This window comes from Euleptes europaea, chromosome 2, assembly GCF_029931775.1.
Source record: "Euleptes europaea isolate rEulEur1 chromosome 2, rEulEur1.hap1, whole genome shotgun sequence".
NCBI classification, from domain to species: domain Eukaryota; kingdom Metazoa; phylum Chordata; class Lepidosauria; order Squamata; family Sphaerodactylidae; genus Euleptes; species Euleptes europaea.
In genome coordinates this window covers 241,255-257,183 of record NC_079313.1, presented here as the reverse complement: position 1 = coordinate 257,183, position 15,929 = coordinate 241,255, and the positions used below count along the sequence as shown (strand labels likewise).

Below are 15,929 nucleotides of genomic sequence, written 5' to 3'. Positions count from 1 at the left end.
TTTGTTTTCAATAAAGTGGGTTCAATTTGCACTTAACGAGGCACTCCTGTTGGTGAGATACCCTCTTGTACTTGTGCACTTGGTCACTGGGGCTCAAGCCAGATAAGCAGGGGTGGGGACTTGGCTTTTCTCCATGCTCTCTGCACCCGTGCCAGTTCACATGTTCTAGAGATGTGGCCTTGTAGGTAAGTCTGGATGCTAAAGCCCATGCTTATTTCACTGCCCTCCCCCCCAGTCTGGCAAGGGGGCACTGGCAGGGGGTCCACAGAAGCCCCCTTGCTCAGCTGGCAGAACCAGAACTCTTCGCGGGTTCACCTTCCGCCACCACCTGTGGGGCCAGCGACCCTAAGTGCCCCCTGCAGAGATTTGGTGTGTGTGTGTGGGGGGCTTTGGCTTAGTCGGCTGGCGATTTTCCTGGCTGTTCCTCATGGGGGGGGGGAGATGCCGTCTCTCTAGCACTGACAGGTCTGAGCTGCTCTGTTGGAATAGCTGGGGGGGGGTATGGGGGGGCTGGGATGCTGAAGCACCAGCCCACGACTCTGCAAATTCCTGCCTAGGAAATCTTTCAGTCATCACGACTGTCACGCCCAAGCAATAATTTACCCAGTTTCAGGGGCCTGGGGTCCCGACGTGTTTTGCACAGAAGCCAAGACCTACCAAAATACTAAGCTGGATTTAAACCCAGAGCTGTGCAGTTCACACACAAAAACACACACAACAACAGCACACAGCAGCAACACCAGAGGGTGCTGTCTGCATTTCCTACTGGTGCAGAAAGCCTTGCGCAAAGTGGAGGATACCCCCTCCCTCATCCCGTCGCACAGCAGAGCAAAATGCCGCTGTCTGAAGGGGAATCAGGCAGACCCCTGACTTTGCACCCCGACACGTGTGGAAGGTGGTAGGAGGCTGGCCTGACTCCCCGCGTTGCTGGCTTATGCCTGGGAGCAGAAGGGCAGAGAGGCTGCCCAGGGGCCTGCGACTGTTGCAGAAATTCAGCAGTAGTGTCCAGCTCCTCCACGGATCAGGACCAGGAAGGCAAAGAGAAAGGTCACTCTGGGGTCTGCTTTGTTCTCCGAGCCTGGGAGGCCGGGAAACCTGGGCAGCCACTGGGCCCTCTGGCCCCCTCTCAGACCATGTCCTTGGAAGGCCCCCCAGTGAGGAGCGCGGTGCAGAGGGTTGGATCGGGCCCCTCGGCCCCTGCTCATTCCGCCTTCTTGGCCTTCCGCTTCCGGGCTCCTTCGTTCAGCTCATCCCGTGTTTTAGCTGGCACCAGGGGCGTGGGGGGGGAGGGCGGTTCAGGGGAGCCTCCGTGGTGGTGGTCGTGATGGTGGTCATTGTGGCCGGAGGGCACGGAGCCGAAGAGGACCGGACACAAAACTCCTTCCACAGGTGCAAATGGGGAGCCGTGAGAATGAGTCGCCGTCATGAACACCTGTTGGGCCAGGGGAGAAAAAGGCTCTGTCAGAGACCAGCTGCTTGTCGGCTGCCCCCAGGCCCATGCTGGCCTCCATCTCCAGCAGCACCATCGCTACAGGGAAGCCCCCCTACTGGAGGTGGAAGGACAGCACCACCAAGTTGCAGCCAAGAAGAAGAAGAAGAAGAGTTGGTTTTTACATGCCGACTTTCTCTGCCACTTAAGGGAGACTCAAACCGGGTTACAATCACCATCCCTCCCCCTCTCCACAACAGACACCCTGTGAGGTAGGTGGGGCTGAGAGAGCTCTAACAGAGCTGTGACTAGCCCAGGGTCACCCAGCTGGCTTCGTGTGTAGGGAGTGGGGAAACAAATCCAGTCCACCAGATTAGCCTCCGCCGCTCACGTGGAGGAGTGGGGAATCAAACCCTGTTCTCCAGATCAGAGTCCACCCCTCCAAACCACTGCTCTTATCCACTACACCATGCTGGCTCACCAACTTATGGTGAGTGCTCAAAGAGGAGGGGGTTGGCCCTCGCCCGCCTCTGCGTGGGGACCTGGGACTTCCCTGGCAGCCCCCTATCCAAATACTAACCAGGGCCGACTGAGCTTAGCTTCAGAGATTGGGCTAGCCTGGCCCATCATCCAGGTCAGGGCGAAGCACCACGAGGTTCCCGGGATATCAGAATCATGGGAGTTGCCACTTCTTGTGTGGACATTTCGCACCTTATCTTAGTAGCAGAGGGGTGCCCCCCCCCCCACGCCTCACCATCTGTCTGGTGAGGCCCTGGCAGTGGGAAAAAGCACCCTCTGGGAGAAGGAGGCATCAGCCACACGGCAATCTTGTTGGACTCTGCCCATTTGCCAGGCTGTTCCAGAATGTTCCAGGCCTTCACTGCCATTCCGGCTGGGCTTTCGGTTGGCTGAGGACCCCACACTGACCCTTCCAGACCAAGTCAACTCTGGTTGGATCCCGGCGGCCAGCAACACGTTCAGAGCCTGGGCTTTTCCCTCCCAGAGTTGTCTTCCGGCCACAGAACTGAATGTCTAAACTTCTTGGCCTCAGTCCTCATCTGACCAGCTACGGACCCCACAGATTCGATCCATGGTGCTTTATAATAGGGTCAGGACACTGCCCGAGGCTGCATTGTGGTGTAGCCCAGCCAGCTTTTGCTTATAATGGGAAACTGTTTTTGCTGGATTATCATGGGTCCCGTTGTTTTCAAGTATGGTAGACCACCTTGACCCTGACCTGGATGGCCAAGGCTGGCCTGATCTTGTCAGATCTTGGAAGTTAAGCAGAGTCTGCCCTGATTAAGTACTTGGATGGGAGACCACCGAGGAAGTCCAGGGTTGCTACGCAGAGGAAGGCAATGGCCAAACCACCTCTGAATGTCTCTTGCCTTGAAAACCTTAAGGGGTTACCATAAATCAACTGTGACTTGATGGCACTTTCCACCACCACCACCACCACCAGACCACCTTGACAACCTGTTTGTGGATGGAAGGTAGGGCTATACATACTTTTGCCCATCAGTCAAGGCGGCCGCCCAGTCCTCCACAGCCTAGAAAGGCGAGCTCTCCCCTTCTGTACCCGGTGCCCTCCCAGGGAGCTGGAAAGGGACTCCAGCTTCTCCCTTCCTTCCTTCCAAAGAGACCGCAGAGATTCTCACCTTGCAGGTGATCATGAACAGAGTGAAGCAGAAGATGAGGCTGTCTTTGGAGACGGGCAGCCAGTGCGCCTGCTGCAGGGTAAAGAGGACGGCTCCGTACAGACTGGCTTTGGACGGGCTGTGAGGGGTGCAAGAGAAGGGTCAGGCTCAGGCGGGCCTCTCCCCTGAGCACGCACCCCCCCTCCCGATCACATTCCCAAACAGCCCAGCATGGGTTCCTGTCTGCCTTTCCCCCTGGCAGCCGTTGACCTCAGCACCATTCACACAACCTCTTCAACGGAGACTCAACAGCCACCGTTCCCTCTTTGCCACATCCGAGGCGGTGAAGGATCATGGCGGCTCCAAACCAGCCCCAAAGGAAAAGGGAGGGGCCACCACCCTCGGAAAAGCCCACCCTTCCCACCTGTGTGCTGCGCCTCAGAGGCAGAGCCGGCCCTTTACCCCAGATCGACACCGCCTGACAATCCTCTCAATGATTTTCCAAACAGAAAACACCATTCCAGAACCATGAACGCCTGCACCGTTGTGACTTCTTGGCTCTGGACAGCCAAAGTCGGACGGAGGGGATTTCATATGCACAACTTCAAAGTGCTCTCTCCTCCCCGCCCCCCGGTTTTGGCAGAGTGCGCCTGTGGGCCAATGTGCATTTCACACTGCAGGTGCCTCTCTCTCCCGGGTGGCTTTCCCCCTGAACAGCAGCAGGGCCCACGGTCACAGAAAGAAGAAGGAGTTGGTTTTTATATGCCTGACTTTCTCTACCACTTAAGGAAGAATCAAACCGGTTTACACTCCCCTTCCCTTCCCCTCAACAGACACCCTGTGAGGTAGGTGGGGCTGAGAGAGCTGTGAGTAGCCCGAGGTCACCCAGCTGGCTTCATGTGCAGGAGTGGGGAAACCAACCCGGTTCACAAGATTACGTGGAGGAGTTGGGGAATTGAACCTGGTTCTCCAGATCAGACTCCACCACTCCAAACCACCGCTCTTAACCACTAACACCACGCTGGTGAAAAGAGCTGAAAGGCTGTTCACACAATGGATCAGATGGGAACTGGCTCAGGGAGAAGCAGGAGATGCTTATGAGTCCCCCAAAGGGGAGACCGAGCACAGGTAAGTCCTGCAGAATCCAACGGTCCTTGCTTAGCATCCTGTCCAGGCGAGTGGGGCGGTGGGACAGTTATGGGGAACAGAACACGCGGCTCAGTGCTGTGTGGACCCTCCGTTTTTAAATTAATTCTGCTTCCGGCCAGCTGGGGAAGAGCCACACCTCAGGAGGCTCAAAATCCCCCTGGGTTCAAGTAAGGGTGCGCAGGATCACAACCTGATGGATGGACCACCTCACAACCTGAGGTTCTTCATGTTCATGCCTCTGAGACTACAGAGGAGACCCCCTCCCCTCCTGGAAGGCCCAGACGCTGGCCTCTTTCAGACAGCCCGAGAGGGCCGTCCCCAAACTCCTCCTGGGATTTCCCAGATGCAAAGAGAAGACACAAAGATGCAGCCGAGCAAGCCGGTGGCCACACTGCGGCAGATCCAGTTGTGGTCCCAGCCTTTCTACTCACAAAGTCATGTGCAGAAGCTCGTTGGTTTCCGGTTTCCAGACTCCACGCAGCAGCTGCTCAAAATTTGACATCAAAGCAACTCCAGAACCTGGGAAAAGGAAGAATGTTACCTCCTGCCCAGAAGCAGGGAAGTTTCACTTCCCCAGACATGGCTGACCCTACTATGGGCAAGCCTTTGCCAAGTTCCATCCTCAGCCAAAGGCTTCCTTTTACATTTCTGGAAGTCCCAGTACTTGTTTTTTTAAAAAACAGGGCGGAGGAGTTGCTAACCCTCCTGGTCACAAGGCCAGGTGTGAAACCCCCAGAATTCTGCTTGCCAGATGGGCAAATGCCTGGGAAAGGACCGCAAGAATCATAGCATCACAGAGTTGGAAGGGACCACCAAGGTCATCTAGTCCAACCCCCTGCACAATGCAGGAAATTCACAACTACCTCCCCACCAACACCCCCCAGTGACCCCTACTCCATGCCTAGAAGATGGCCAAGGTGCCTTTCCTCTCACGATCTGCCCAAGTTCACAGAATCAGCATTGCTGACAGATGGCCATCTAGCCTCTGCTGAAAAACCTCCAGGGAAGGAGCACTTAACCACCTCCCGAGGAAGCCTGTTCCACTGAGGAACCGCTCCGACTGTCAGGAAGTTCTTCCTAATGTTTAGCCAGAAACTCTTTTGATTTAATTTCAACCCGTTGGTTCTGGTTTGAGTCCTTCTGGGGCAACAGAAAACAACTCGGCCCCTTCCTCTATGTGACAGCCCTTCAAGTGCTTGAAGATGGTCAATCATATCCCCTCTCAGTCTTCTCCTCTCCATGCTAAACAATACCCAGCTCCTTCAACTTTTCCTCGTAGGACTTGGTCTCCAGACCCCTCCCCATCTTCGCTGTCCTCCTCTGTTGCCCGTTCCAGCTTGATCAGCAGGAGCACAGCCAAGAGGAAACACCCCTACCCCACCCCCCACCCTGGAACCAGGTTCCACAAACATAGGCCTACCTTTGACAAACCCAATGACGATCATGACGAGCCAGCCCTGGTGGTAGTGGTGGTGGGCGTGGTGGACCCCCACGGCGATCTTGCGCACTCGGACGACCTCCTTCATAGCCACAAAGACCAGTTTCACAGGCAGGAAAGCCACACACTTGTAGAAGAGGTTCAGGGGACAGTAGAAAGTCAGGTACCTGGAAGGGAAAAACAACCCTTTCGTTGGCCTCTCCTCAGAGGGACAGAGGCTTCCTCGGGGGAGGTGGTTGAGCGCTCCTTCCCTGGAGGCTTTTAAGCAGAGGCTAGATGGCCATCTGTCAGCAATGCCGATTTTATGACCTTAGGCAGATGATGAGAGGGGAGGGCATCTTGGCCACCTTCTGGGCGTGGAGTAGGGGGTCACTCTGTGTGTGTGTGTGGGGGAGGTAGTTGTGAATTTCCTGCATTGTGCAGGGGGTTGGACTAGATGACCCTGGTGGTCCCTTCCAACTCTATGATTCTGTGATTCCCCTTCCTTCTACTGCCTTCTCTGCTGGAGTTCATTGAACAGGGAAGGTTCCCGTCAGGGGCGGTGAGCGCCTCACCCCCCCGACACGGTGAGGGGAAAGAGGTGGCTTCTGAGCACAAGCAGAGCGAGGGGCCACGGCAGCATCTGGCCTCCTTGCGCCCCTCCCCTGGGAGAGGGGGGGAGGAGAGCCCTGGGAGAGGCGGGGGGAGGGCCCGGGTGTTCGTCACCAGCCGCTCCGCTGAGGGTCCTTCGTCATGGCTCATGTGGACGCTTTAATCTGGACCACATTTTTACCTTCCTTTTCAAGATACAGGGCCAAAGGGCCCCAGAGGCTGCCAGCTGGCCCGAAGCCTGCCCCCCCTGCCCGCCCACCAGAGACACGCGGCGCTGGGCCAGACACAGGTGCATGCAGCAAGAGGGTGCCCTGGGCAAGGCCGAATGCCAGGGGGGTGGGCTCACCAGACTGCAGTGGCCAGGAGCACGCTGGCATTGTTGCTGAAGTAGTCGACGGGGGCTTCTCCGAGAAGCAGGTCGGCCAGGATGTAGCTGCCAAAGCAGTAGAGCATCGCGACGACCCAGGAGGCCAACGGGCTCTGGCGGGACAGCTCAACGGCCCCTGGGGGGGGGGAGAGAGAGAGAGAGAGAGAGAGAGAGAGAGAGAGAGAGAGAGGAGGCCCTTTCAGCCCGAGAGACACACACCGTGGCAAACCAGGCCCTTTTCTGGCTCCCTTTCGGACCTTACATCTCCATTTGATCCTCACAACAGCCCTGTGAGGTAGGTTAGGCTGAGACAGTGTGACTGGCCCAAGGATGCCTAGTGAGCTTCCATGGCAGAAGGGGGATTCAAACCTGGTTCTCCCAGATCCTGGTCTGACACTCTGACCAGTGCGCTACACTGGCTCTAGTGGTTGTAGAAACTTTTTTTAAAAAAAATATGAGTATTTCCATTCTGAGTCTGAAAGGGGTTCAGTCCAGACCCGGGTTTAACCACGGCTGTGAGGAGAACTCGGCCACAGAGTCCCGTGGGGGACCTTAAAGTCCAACAAATCTATTGTAGCTTGGTAGTAACGTATTTCTAAATTTAAAAAAACTAACATTACTAACATAATGGTTAAATTTAACATAATATACAGTTCAGTCCTATGCAGTTACTTTCAGTCTAAGCCCACTGAAATCAATTAAATAATTAGAAAAGAGTAAATCTGCGCAGGATAGAACAGACAGTCTAGCAAATTACATTTTATACAGGGCCCAATTAGAGACACAAATCATCCAGACCTAAAGCATTTTAAAAGCCCCATTGTCCTGGAAGGGGAACCGCGTGTGCTTAACTCTTCCCATGACCGAAATCACTAGGGAATTACCACGGAATCCTAACCACATTTACCCAGGAGAATCCGCAGTGAGAGGAGGAAAAGGAAGAAGGAGAAGGGTTGGTTTTTTATATGCCGACTTTCTCTACCACTTAAGGGAGACCCAAACCGGCTTACAATCACCTACCCTTTCCCTCCCCACAACAGACACCCTGAGAGGTCGGTGGGGCTGAGAGAGCTCTAGGAGAGCTGTGACTAGCCCAAGGTCACCCAGCTGGCTTCGTGTGGAGGAGTGGGGAAACCAACCCGGTTCCCCAGATTAGCCTCCGCCGCTCATGTGGAGGAGTCGGGAGTCGAACCCGGTTCTCTAGATCAGACTCCACTGCTCCAAACCACCGCTCTTAACCACTACGCCACGCTGGCTCTCACAATAGGGCTAATGTGTGGATAAATGCGCATAGTCTTGCCGCTTGAAAGTACTCCATAGTGTTGAGGCACTCTGTCCGCCCGCCGAGAGACTTGCTGCCTCTGAACTCTCCAACCTTTTTTCTCGGCAGGACCCACCCAAGATCTTGTTTTGTTGTGCCTAAGTAATCATGCCTGCAGCAACATTCAGACACGCAGGCTACACGCCTGGGCTGCTGACAAACAGAACCACAGAACCTGCTTCCCAGTGCCCCCCCCCCACCTTCCTTCCTTTAGCACCAAGCACGTGGGCACACACACGCATCCCAAAGGCTGGAAACTTTCCCCTCGCCTAAGGGATCGCTCCGACAGCCTCCCTCCCACCTATTCCTCCTTTTTGATGCTTTCGCTTCACCCTGCAAGGGAACGCTCTGAACTGCTCAATGAGATAGGCTCCACTCATTAATGTAGCGAGGCTCAGGCAGGCGCTGTGGAAACTAATGGCGTTGCGTTGACAAGCTAACATCAGATGTTAAGAAAATGTATCATTGTTGCATTGGAATGTCAAACGTCTATAAAACCTCTTGCATTTGCCCCTCCCTCGGTGTGACTGTTTGTCTGGATCCTGGCTCACCCAGCTATGACTTCTTGGCCAATAAAGCAAGCCGTAAGCTCACACCAGCCTCCTTGCCCTCATTGTTCTCATTGGACTCTACTCTAATGGGGGGGGGCACTTCAGTTTTCGCTTCAATCCTGCCACCATCTACCCCCCACAGACTGCCGGATCTGACGTGGGAAGCAGACTGGCCGGCTGCGAAAGCCTCCCCCCTTTCCAGCTTCCTCCAGCCAAGCCGACATGGGGATTTCTCAGGGAATGTCTTACTGGATGTTGAGTGGTGGGTTTGGTTCTTTTCAAACTTTGCTGGACGTGATGGAGGACAGGCGGACGGGGGGGGGTCACCACTTTGCCAAGGCACGCGTGGGGGGGGGGGGGAGAAAGAGAGCATGTTCCTACAGAACCTCTAGTGGGAAATCCTCTCACTTCGATGAGGGCAACCGATAACAAGAAGCCCCTGACCCTTATAACTGTCTCCACCCGCTGCCTGAAGAGCTGGGCAGGTGTCAAGGGAAGTAGTGGGGAAAGGACGGCACTTTCAAGGGTATATCTAGTGCTTAAGTGTGACTAATTTTTGCCCACATTAATGTGCTGCAACATTATGACAATAGGATGTTGAAGAGTTGAAACATTTGGGTCCAGAAACACACACACACACACCGGTTCAAAGTCTGGTTCAGTAACCAAATATGCTGGGATCCCATGCTGACTGCAAGAGACTGTCCAAATTATACTCCTCCTTTGGTTTGCGACAAAATGTACGTTTTACCTCTCGGATGCCAAGAACTAAGAGGGCAGGTGCTAAGGTGGTCCGGCTGTAGCTTACAGCTCTCTCCCTTCAGTGCTGGGAGAATTCTCAATGTTGCTTGTCAACAAAACAAACAAACAAACATCCACGCTTTTGAATATCATAAACATGTCAAATAGTACAATTTTAGATGCTCTCCGAGTTCTAAATGGTACATTTTATATTGTTAAAGCAGCAGTACGAGTTTCAGTTTGTTAAGGAGTTAGGGGCTGGCCCCGTTTCGATCTGCCGTCCCTTCTGTGTCCTGTACAGCCCCCGGGGCACGCCCTTGCCTCCTTCCCGTCCTGAGAGCTGCCACTTGATGCGAGGGCTATAAATGTCCCTCCTCGCTCCAGATCCGTCAGACCAGCAACATTTAATACCCAAACAGCTGCCGCCTTTGCCGAACAAGAAAGAGCGAGGGATTCCTCGCGGGGCCCACCACCCCGTGAAACAGATCTCTAGTCTACAGACTGCTAAAAATAAAGCAGACCGAGAGGGTGTTTTCCACCAACTCCCAGGCCCACAAAAGAGGCAGCTCGACGGCATGTCACCCCAGGTTCCCCAGGTTTTACTGACTGGGCAGGTGAGGCTGAGAGAGGAGGAACCCAGGTCCCTCCACCTTCACACGCCACAGGCAGCGTGCTAGTGTTCACACCTGGGAAATCCATTTGCACCTCTCCCCCCACTCCCAGGCAGAAGTCCACAACAGACTGAAGGCCAAAAGGAAGATGAAAGGGACACTCAAGAGGGTCAAATCCCAAGACGACGGCTGGAAACTATTAAAAACCTAAAACTCAGATAGAATGCATTCTTCAGGTTAGGGAAGGTACTGCTAAATCTAAAAGGATTGAGGTTAATGAAGCCATAGAAGGCATAGAAGGCAAAAAAAAAAAAGGCACCCCCTTTGCTTCCTCTTACACAAGAAGGTTGACTGTGGGGTGTCGGGGGAGGTAGCAGCCAGGAGAAACCTTTACCTGGAACAGGATGTTTGAGGAATACCCTATTTCAGTGCAAATGGGTGCTGGTTGGTATGGGGGGTGGGATTGATCAAAGTTGGCCTGTGTTTGGAAAGGATCCTCGTTGCCTGTCTAATCTCCTTAGCATTCCAAGAATTGATGGTACCATGGGCCCTCCCCGCCCCCACATCTTCACTAATATTATGCAACACCAGCTTTCTCCCAGCTCAGCCTAGCCCTGGCACGGAGTAGGGGTCACTGGGGGTGGGGGGGAGGTAGTTGTGAATTTCCTGCATTGTGCAGGGGGTTGAGACTAGATGACCCTGGTGATCCCTTCCACAGCCAGTGTGGTGTAGTGGTTAAGAGTGGTGGTTTGGAGCGGTGGACTCTGATCTGGAAAACCGGGTTTGATTCCCCTCTCCTCCACATGAGCGGCAGAGGCTAATCTGGTGAACTGGATTTGTTTCCCCACTCCTACACATGAAGCCAGCTGGGTGACCTTGGGCCAGTCACAGGTCTCTCAGCCCCACCTACCTCACAGGGTGTCTGTTGTGGGGAGGGGGAGGGAAGGTGATTGTAAGCTGGTTTGATTCTTCCTTCAGTGGTAGAGAAAGTCGGCATATTAAAAAAACCCAACTCTTCTTCTACTCTCTTCTTCTTCCAACTCTATGATTCTAAGATGGCTCCTTTCATTGATATAACTGAGCTGGCCATCTGGATCCAAGCCATGGAGACATCCAGACTACTATACCTTGGTCTTTCCTCAAAATCATTTCAGGAACTCCAGCTGGCGCAGAACGCTGCAGCTTGGCCCTTATCAGGAGCTGGGCATAGAGTACAGTTTACACCCATTCTACAATCACTCTGCTGGCTGCCCATCAGTTACTGGGCTCAGTTTAAGGCATTAGCGATTACATACAAATGGCCTTCATGGCCCTGGACTCACATATTTGCAAGACCGCCTCTCCCCCTATAAGGTGTTTGAGCAGGAGGGTGGCCAGGTCTGGGAGGCACGGGGCAAACAAAGGCGAGGTCTCCTCTCTTCAATAAAAAGACACTTTGCACCAAGAACAGATTACCCAACCTGGCAAAGTCATAAATAACAGGGGTGCAAAGGGACCTTCAGGAAAAGGGAACTGGGGTGTAAGAGTCATCACTGAACATTTTTCAAAAAACTCCCCCCCACCCTGAATTTAAAAATTTGGAACCAGGGCCAGCTCTGGCAAGAGTGACACAGCCCAGGTTGAAGCCCAGCTGAGCGGAGGGGTGGAGAATTGGGAAGCTCATTTTCTGGCTATTTTCTTTCGTCTCCAGCAAGTCCTAGAAGGAGGAGACTGAGCCCAAGTTCTGAGGGGGCCCCTAAAGTCGCGCTCGTGGTTTGTTGTGCAGCTCCTTTTCCACATCGTCCATATAGTGTGATGTGAGGAGGCGTGGAAGATCTGGGCTTCAGTGCGGCACCCACCCAGCCGTCATTTCCCCTGGACCATAACTCAAGTCCGTCACTACCTGGCAACTGGAGCTCCCTTGGACAGAAGTGAAGGGGAGGCAGTGTGGTGTCACGGTTAAGAGTGGCCAACTCTAATCTGGAGAACCGGGTTTGATTCCCCACTGCTCCACATGAAGCCAGCTGGGTGACCTTGGGCCAGTCACAGGTCTCTTCGAACTCTCTCAGCCCCACCTCCCCCACAAGGTGTCTGCTGTGGGGAGAGGGAGGGAAGGCGATTGTAAGCCGCTTTGAAACTCTTTAAGGTAGAGAAAAGAAGGTATAAAAACCTGTTCTTCTTCATAGGGGAACTGTTGGGCTAAGATGGGGATGGGGGAGCCATATATACCCCTATGAGCTCCATGGATGAACTATAACTGTCATAATAAGTTGGGTAGAAAAGTTTATTACTCATACAGAAAGGAAACAAAAAGTGGGTAAAACATTTCTATCAGAAGCTTAACTTTACAAGAGATCTGCCTCTTGTGATTGAGACTAGAAAAGATAATGAGGGAAGGAACGCCACATCCATTCGGCTGCCCTCTCCCAACCCCTGACCTAAAAGATTTAGAAGTCGTTCATCAATCCATTCTGTCTTTTTATGAATGAACATCAATGAAAGGTTGTTGCTTTGTGGGTGTGGACGGTGTACAGATTAGAGTGTTTCCAGCTAGTAAGAAGAGAGGAATCCTCGTCCAGGATTGTTCATGTTGTGGCTGAATAATGGCTCTTTTTGTTGCTACTGGACTTGCCCTATGCACAGCTGATAAGGTGATCCTGTAAAGGTCCCACCGAGGAACTGCTCTGACTGTTAAATGTTTTGGCCTGGCTCCTGAAAGACAGGGTAGGTAACAGGGAAGCCTCCAGGGAGGGGGCATTCCAAAGGCGAGAGAAGTCACCTCTGGAAAAGGCTTGTCTCTAGTTGCCACCCACCTCTCTTCTGAAGGTAGGGGCAAAGAGAGCCGTGCTTAAGAAGAGACACCCATCGTTCACAACTGCGTTTTCCTGTGTGGACAAGACAGCCCAGTTGTAAATGATTCCGACACCAAAGATCGCCTGAGTCCTCAAGTTCACCCTGTCGTCTCCCAAAGACTTCTGTTGACTTCATTTTCCCTCTCTCCCTGCAATATCATTGGATGGATGGTTTGTCTGTCTGTGCTCATGAAAGAGTAAGGAAGGATATTTGTGTGTGCCTGCTTCTTTATATTTGTGCATTAAAAGGTAGAAGAAGAAGAGTTGGTTTTTATATGCCAACTTTCTTTACCACTCAAGGGAGACTCATACCGGCTTACAATCACCTCCCCTTCCCCTCCCCACAACAGACACCCTGAGAGGTAGGTGGGGCTGAGAGAGCTCTAAGAGAGCTGTGACTAGCCCAAGGTCACCCAGCTGGCTTCGAGTGTAGGAGTGGGGAAACCAACCCAGTTCACCGGATTAGCCTCAGCCGCTCATGTGGAGGAGTGGGGAATCAAACCCGGTTCTCCAGATCAGAGTCCACCGCTCCAAAAGGTTTGTCTGCATCTGCTCTAAAATAGGCAAATATTTTTAGAACACTACAGATAAAAGTTCTTGAATGGGATGATTTAGTTGCAAATTTGGCTGTTAGTACAGTGAACTTTAAGGGGGGGGGGTTGGACAGATTCTTGGAAGAGGGGTCCATCAATGGCTACTACCCATAGTGACTAAAGAGAATCATCACACTCAGAGGTAGTACGGTAAACCTTTGAATAACTCTGCTAGGAGGCAGCATCATGGGAAGGCCTCGGACTCCATGCCCTGCTGGGCGCCTTCCAGAGTAAACGGTTGGCCACTGTGTAAAAAAGGATGCCAGATAGGCCTGCTGTCTGACCTCGCAGGGCTCTTCTTGTATCCTCATAGGCCAGACTCAGTTTTGCCTATAGTCTATTTGCATTTTCACACTTCTGGGGAGGTGGGGCGAAAATTACATAGAGAATATATTCATAGTCAAATATCTCCTTAAACTGACTAACAAGAATAATTGGAAAAGTACAGTAAATGACTCAGTTACACATTAAGCAGTTTGATATATCACAGAGGAAAGGCAGGTTGGCAAGAAAATGATTTTTTAATAAACTTTTGTTTGACAAAAAAGAACAAAAAGATACACGGTGAGGCGTAGTGGTGTTAACAGTACTTTGCATCCACACCCCCAAGTTATTTGCAGCCCTGCAACCTGGGTAAGTTCCAGTTCTGAAAAAACTTTGCATTTGTGCACCAGGTGCTGTTCTTGTTGTTGCTTTGAACCACGATCCTATATGAACTGTTTGCATTCCTTATTCTGTTGCCATGGGGACTTTACCCTCGCCCCCTGACCACTGGCAATTGTTTTCAATCCCTCTCCCCAATCTTGTCCCGTACCACCAGGCATCACACCCACACAAGCTCCAGTCATCAGGACTAGAAACTTTAAAGGAAGGGACCCAGAATCCTCCAGGATGCTGAAGGCTGTGCTTCAGGTCAATGCGGGAATGTCAGGCGGGCCCCAAACTGGAAGCACTGCTGGCATCTGGCTCGATTCCTGTCTGGGGCCCGTGAGGAGGTCTCTGCTGAGAGGGGGGGGGCTGGACAGCCTTTCCGGCTCCACTCCTCCTGCTCTCTCAGGCAATTTCAAGCCCCCACCACCACTCCAAATCTTCACGGGCTTGTCCTTTCCAACAGAGCACCAGCTGTGCCCATCCATCAAGCAAGGGCTTTCAGCCTCTGGCAGTTCAGATTTCTCCCTGACCAGCTGGTGTTTTGGGTGGGGGCACATCCCCATATCTCTTATTGCAGAAAGGTTTGCACCCCTCCCTTGTTTTTTGGAAAACGCAGCCCCCCTAAATCTTCTGCTAGCACCACCCGCAAGAAAGCCCCCTCTAGGCTTCCCCCCTTTCCCTCTGATTAGGAAACCTGTGTCTATGGGCCGCGTGAGGCGAAGATCTGGGCCAGTGATTCCCAATTAAAGAGCCAAACAACCCCAACATTCAGAGTAGGAGATCAATGGAGAGCTGGCAGAAGGAAGCCTATTTGCATAACTCCAACAGGTCATGAACACTTTGGATAATAATCCATAAAACTTGCACAGCCCAAACGCCGGTTGCCGAGAGCCCTGTATTAGGAAGAGGCTCACAGGAGGGTCTCACCAGAAGTCATAAATACACACAGGAGCCCAGCTCCTTTAACTGTGCACGGGTTTGCGCTTGGATTACCGGCAACTGTTCACCTCGGTCATTTCCCTTTTTAGAAACCGTCTCAAAGAGGCCCTTCAGCCCTAGACCCATCTTTGCCCTTCAGTACTGGCGATTCTAGCATCCCACCTACCCCCCAAAGACCTTTTTTCTTTTCTTTTGTCAAGAGCTGTACTTGGGGGCTCCATGCTGAGCCACATCTGGCTCTGGGGCCACCGGCTGCAGATTCCTGCGCTACATGCGATGTGCAGAGACCAGTCCGCTCAGTTTGTGGTCCCAGTAGGTGCCTTGTTCCCACCGAGCAAGGGCCCTGCTCGCACTCGAAGAGTGGGAAAGGCCCAACTCCAGATTAATCAGTTCAGGCTAGAAACGGGGGGGGGGGTTGGCCAGTTTCTCAAGATTTCCTCCCCTCTCTCTTTTCTGCCACCACTCCAGCGCCTCTCCCCACACCCAGGATGTCCCCATTGTTGGAGGAATCCAATCTGGTGTTTCTGCATTGGTGGAACAGGAATTGGGGGTGGGGGGGGGAGAGAAGGGAGGCTTCCTGGGTGCACCTGAGATCTACCAGTCCCCCCTCCCTGAAGGGAGGGGGCCTGCCAGTCCGTGGCAGCAAACCTCAGCCAGCGATGCCAGCAGACCCCTGCCCAGGTCCAGCCCGCCTGCCTCTGGGGGGTGGGAAGGGCCGTGCAGCAAGGGTCAATGTGTGTGTGTGTGGGGGGGGGGGGGTGGCGGCTGTTGGGCTGAAAGGAGCCCCCCCCTTCTGGGCCGGCTCTGAAAGGGAGGGGGGAGGCTCGACCCTCCCCTCTCGAGAACAAAGGCAGCCAGGTGGGCGGAAATGCAACCCGCGCGGCGGCGTTTGGGCGAGGGGCTGGGCTGGGCTGGGCTGGGGGGGTGAGTGGGGGGCGTCCCCGGCTGCGACTGACCTTTCTCGTACTTGAGGTAGAGGATGGAGACGACGAAGTAGGCCAGGTCGAAGACGGGGAAGACGGGCAGGTGGGCGAAGGCGGCGGTCAGCTCGCCCACCTCCAGCCCGCCCACCACCTCCAT

General features: G+C 53.4%; 1 protein-coding gene across 1 annotated transcript; it reads right to left on the bottom strand.

Moving 5' to 3' along the window:
* Positions 1 to 1,200: 1,200 nt before the first annotated feature.
* Positions 1,201 to 15,929, bottom strand: TMEM38A (transmembrane protein 38A). Its single transcript, XM_056845215.1, has 6 exons — positions 15,806 to 15,929; positions 6,591 to 6,747; positions 5,636 to 5,820; positions 4,647 to 4,734; positions 3,088 to 3,205; positions 1,201 to 1,432 (listed from the first exon to the last, which is right to left on the bottom strand). Exons 1-6 carry the CDS (start codon positions 15,927 to 15,929, stop codon positions 1,202 to 1,204), a joined length of 903 nt encoding a protein of 300 aa, XP_056701193.1. The 3' UTR covers position 1,201.